This window comes from Nicotiana tomentosiformis, chromosome 6, assembly GCF_000390325.3.
Source record: "Nicotiana tomentosiformis chromosome 6, ASM39032v3, whole genome shotgun sequence".
In the NCBI taxonomy this organism is placed as follows: Eukaryota; Viridiplantae; Streptophyta; class Magnoliopsida; order Solanales; family Solanaceae; genus Nicotiana; species Nicotiana tomentosiformis.
In genome coordinates, this window is record NC_090817.1 from 123,091,788 (window position 1) to 123,096,536 (window position 4,749).

The 4,749-nt window shown below is 39.3% G+C and overlaps 1 protein-coding gene and 1 long non-coding RNA gene across 2 annotated transcripts; one reads left to right on the top strand and one right to left on the bottom strand.

Moving 5' to 3' along the window:
• Window positions 1-403: 403 nt before the first annotated feature.
• On the top strand, window positions 404-1,482 carry LOC138893404 (uncharacterized). Its single transcript, XR_011408829.1, has 2 exons — window positions 404-896; window positions 1,001-1,482. It is a non-coding gene; the product is annotated as an uncharacterized lncRNA (long non-coding RNA).
• Window positions 1,483-2,147: 665 nt separating this feature from the next.
• On the bottom strand, window positions 2,148-3,080 carry LOC138894703 (uncharacterized). Its single transcript, XM_070179428.1, has one exon. The coding sequence runs from the start codon at window positions 3,078-3,080 to the stop codon at window positions 2,148-2,150; it is 933 nt and encodes a 310-aa protein (XP_070035529.1).
• Window positions 3,081-4,749: the final 1,669 nt, after the last annotated feature.

Below are 4,749 nucleotides of genomic sequence, written 5' to 3' on the forward strand. Positions count from 1 at the left end.
CTCAATCCTCATTTTTTTTAATGAAAGAAAAAACGTTAAAATTAATTATTTGTACCAAATCAAGCAATTTAACTGAATTTACAATTAAAAAAGAGAATACTTATATGTTGTAGCATAATAGCTATTCGAATAAGATAAAAGAACAAAAAGAGATTTTAAAATAAGAAACAATAAGATTTTTCATTCATGCCCCCTTTTACATTGACTAGGCTGGTATATATAATCCCATTCTTTAACAGCTATGAAGATTCCTCAACCAATGAACAATAGACAGCCTAGGTATTATGACTAACGACTATTTAGAACAAGGATAAGACATGTGTCGACTCAAAAATGAGACAACAACACCTAGACTAAAAAGACCGGCTACGAAGTAAAGGGACTAGAGCTCAATTTACTAGGATTGAATCTTAACAAAATAACCTAATTTCAATAACCACAACATTCCATTCCCCTTTCAGAACCTTGATCTTCAAGGTTGAAAATCTGGAAATTGCGAGGTGAGGAACGAAAAGTCTTCCCATGTCGCATCTTCTGGAGCTAGATTAGCCCACTAGACCACAACTTGTGTCACCGCGTGGTTTCCCCTTTTTATCATGCGCCGATCCAAAATTGCAATCGGTTCTGCCACTAGTTGCCCCTCCGGCATGCTGAAAGGTGGTTCTTTAATTGGGAAAATCTTGGGTCCAACCTTCTTTTTTAGTTAAGAGACGTGAAAAATAGGATGGATTCGAGGTTCAGCTGGTAATTGTAATTCATAGGCCACTGGGCTGATTCTCTTAATCACTGGATATGGACCAAAAAATTTAGAAGCCAATTTCAGATTTTTTCGGGCAGCCACTGAAGTCTGGCGATACGGTTGAAGTTTGGTGAAGACTAGATCCCCTATCTCAAAGGTTCGTTCACGCCTTTTGCTGTTCGCATATTGTTTCATGCGAATTTGAGCTTTAACCAAGTTTTCTTTCAATTGTTCGTTCACAATTTGTCTGTCTTTCAATAGTTGATCAACTGCTTCAACCTTGGATTGTGCAACCAATTCGAATGTCGGCAGAGGTGGTTCATAACCATAAAGAGCCTTAAAAGGAGTCATGCTAATTGCTGATTGGAAATTGGCATTGTACCAAAACTCTGCCAATGGAATCCATTTACTCCATTCTTTAGGTTTTTGACATGTCATGCATCTGAGATAAGACTCCAAACAGCGATTCAACTTTTAAGTTTGCCCGTCGGTTTGTGGGTGATAAGCTGAGCTTAATTTTAACTCTACTTGCTAGATTTTAAAGAGTTACTGCTAGAACAAGCTCAGAAAAATAGGGTCGCGGTCAGAGACAATAGAACATAGAGCCCCATGTAATTTGCAAACATGATCTAAGAAAACCTGAGCAATTTGAGCAGCATTGTAAGGGTGCAAAACTACAATGAAATGTGCATATTTGGTAAACCTGTCAATGACCACTAATATGACCTCCTTTCCTTGTGATTTGGGCAATCCTTCAATGAAATCCATGGATATATGTTCCCAAGATTTTTTCGGAATTGGTAAGGGTTGTAATAGCCCAGGGTAAGCAACACTTTCCTCCAATAACCAGTTAATCCAAGAAAACCCCGTAACCCTTTGATGCACTTCGGCCTAGGCCAACTGATCATAGCCTCAATTTTGGCTTCATCTGTACAAACTCCTTCTCCCTTGATGACATGGCCCAAGTATTCAACTTTGGGTTGCGCAAAGCTACACTTAGTACGTTTAGCATACAATTGGTGCATGGACAACAATCTAAATACTACTCTCAAATGTTGTAAATGTTCCGTAAGAGTAGTGCTATATACACAATATCATCAATGAACACCAACACGAACTTCCTTAGGTAAGGACCAAAAATCTAGTGCATAAGAGCTTGGAATGTTGCCTGTGCATTTGTCAAACCAAACGGCATCACGGCGAATTCTCACAACCCATGGTGTGTTTTAAAAGCCGTTTTATGTTCATGACCCTCCTTCATACGGATTTGGTGACACCCTGATTTCAAGTCTAATTTTGAAAAATAATATGCACCATGAAGTTTGTCAAGCAAATCCTCCTCCACCGGAATAGGATAAGTATTTTTTATGGTAATATCATTGAGTCTCCGGTAATCCACACACAATCTCTATGTTGAATCCTTTTTCTTGACAAGAATGACTGGAGAGGCAAATGGCGATGTACTGTACTTTACTGTTTTTGCCTTTAACATTTCTTGAACCATTTTTTCAATAACATCTTTTTGTTCATGTGAATATCTGTAAGGCCTCTGGTTTACTGGTGTTGAACCTGGAATCAACTTTATCGCATGATCACATGAGTGGATTGGGGGTAATTTAGTAGATTCAAGGAACACTTCTGCATTTTCTAACAAAATGTCTTCTACTGAACTGAGAATTATTTCTTCATGTGGCCCACTAACTTCCATTTGATAAGTTTGGGCTACCCAATTGCATCCTCCCCTATTTAAAAGTCTAGAAATCAAACGAGTGTCTATTTGGGCCATGGCCTGGGAATCTGGAAATCCCACCAATGTTACTATTCGATTTCCCTGTATGAACGAAATACTATAAGGTCTAGTGTTAATAACCATAGGGGCTATCACATCTATCCAATCAATTCCTAATACTAAGTCGCAACCCCCAACCTTCATCAACCTTATGTCAAATCCGAAAACCTCCCCTTGCATTTGCCAAATAACTTTAGGACAAAAAATATTACTCCACATAATACCACCATTGGCTACTCTCACCTTCATTGGTCTAATCATGGGTTGCATAATTAATTGCAATTTCTTAGCCAATTCTGGGTCCAGAAAACTATGGGTTGCTCCAGAATCCACCAAAATTATCACATGCTCATTTTTTAAGATCCCAAGAATTTTAATAGTGGTTGGGCCTTTGTCTGGACCTTCTAGCCCACTGATTACTGCCTCATCCGCCGCCATACATTCCATCACATTCACTTCAGCTTCTTCCTGATTTTCAACAGTTTTTTGTTCCTCTGTCACCCCTGGACTTTCACCCACCTCTAAGATGGTCTCTCCCTCATTACTTTCCATCGAGTTAAGTGTTTTAGCTTTGCACACATGACCCGGAAAGTACTTGTCATGACATTTATAACATAATTTATTCTCCCTTAACGTCTCTAAGGATGTGTTATTTGGTAACATTATTGGCTTTCGGGTCACAATAGGAGGAAGAGTGTTTACATTCAGGTTTTGGCTCACTTTAGGGCTGGGAGAAAAAGTGATTCTGGGATGAGTTGTAGAAATTCTTGGGGGCTAGACATTTTTGATATGGTGGCCAGTGTTTTATCATGGATCTTAGCTATTTCTAATGAATCAATCATAGTTTGAGGGTTGGATGCTCTTACCATGGATTCCAAGTCAGGTTTTAACCCTCCCATAAAACAATACACAAAATAGGCTTCATTGAATGTAGGATTAATTAGCAACAAGTAAAAGCGCAGTTCTTCAAACTTAGTGAAATAGCTTTCTACATCTGACCACTGCTGAAGCCTATTAAATTGTACCATAATGTCGATGGGCCTAATGTTGCCGTATCTGCGGCACACATCCAGACAAAACGTTTCCCACGTGACTTGACAACCATGTTCCATCATATATACATCGAACCATGTGTCCATTTTTTCCTCCATATGGACCTACACAAAACCCATTTTCTCCTCTAGTGTAATCTGGTAGAGCTCAAAATATTTATCACAATGCCGGATCCATCCACAAGGGTTGTTAATATCAAACTCTAGAAAACTCAGCTTGACTTTTGGGCCTCTAAAATGGTTGTTGGGGTTGGTTGGTGTTAATTATGTGGGTTGAACAGGTACTTGTAAATTGGGTAGAGTGCTAGATTGTGGAAATGAACTGTTGACAATAGCTTGGTAAGCCAAAGGAGGAAGAAATGTTGTAGTGATTGGTGACTGAGTATTGACTTGGTTAATCTGAGTTGCAAAATTAGCAGCAGGTAAGCTAGTGTTTACGGCTGAAAAAGTTAAGGTAGTCATAGCTGAGTGGGTTAAGGATAGCGGAGCTGGAGGATATATTGTCGACTGAAGATAACGATGCACCGGAGCAATATCAGAAGCAGCAATAGAATTGAAGGGAGCTGCAGATAATGACATACCCCTACTAGACTAAGTAAAAATAGGTGTTACCGGAGAAGCTGCAGATCTAAGAGCACCACTCACTGAAGAATCACCTCCTTCCATCGATGAGTTTCCGAAAGCCAAAGCGGCAATCGATCTTCCAGAAGCCACCTTCATTCAGATTCATAATGACCCAGAAGAGTATCCATCCGACGAATGTTTTCTTCCTGCCTTTGCGTAGCTTCAGCATTTAAGCAAGCTTGGTTCTTTTCAATCATCTCCATCCGTTTGCGCGATTCACTTATGTAAGCCTGAAGCTGATTTTCAATCTTTTTCCAACCATCATCACGAGCTTTGTCTTTCTGTGTTTCTACCATCGTCACCATAGACCGCCGGAAAGCCTGGCTCTAATTACCACTTGTAGCATAATAGCTATTCGAATAAGATAAAAGAACAAAAAGAGAATTTAAAATAAGAAACAATAAGATTTTTCATTCATGCCCCCCTTTACATTGACTGAGATGGGATATATAATCCCATTCTTTAACGTGAAGATTCCTCAACCAATGAACAATAGACAACCTAGGTACTATGACTAACGGCTATTCAGAAAAAGGACAAGACAC

Coding starts and splice junctions, on each gene's coding strand:
- LOC138894703 (XM_070179428.1), bottom strand. CDS start 3,080: ATGGAAAGTAATGAGGGAGAGACCATCTTAGAGGTGGGTGAAAGTCCA.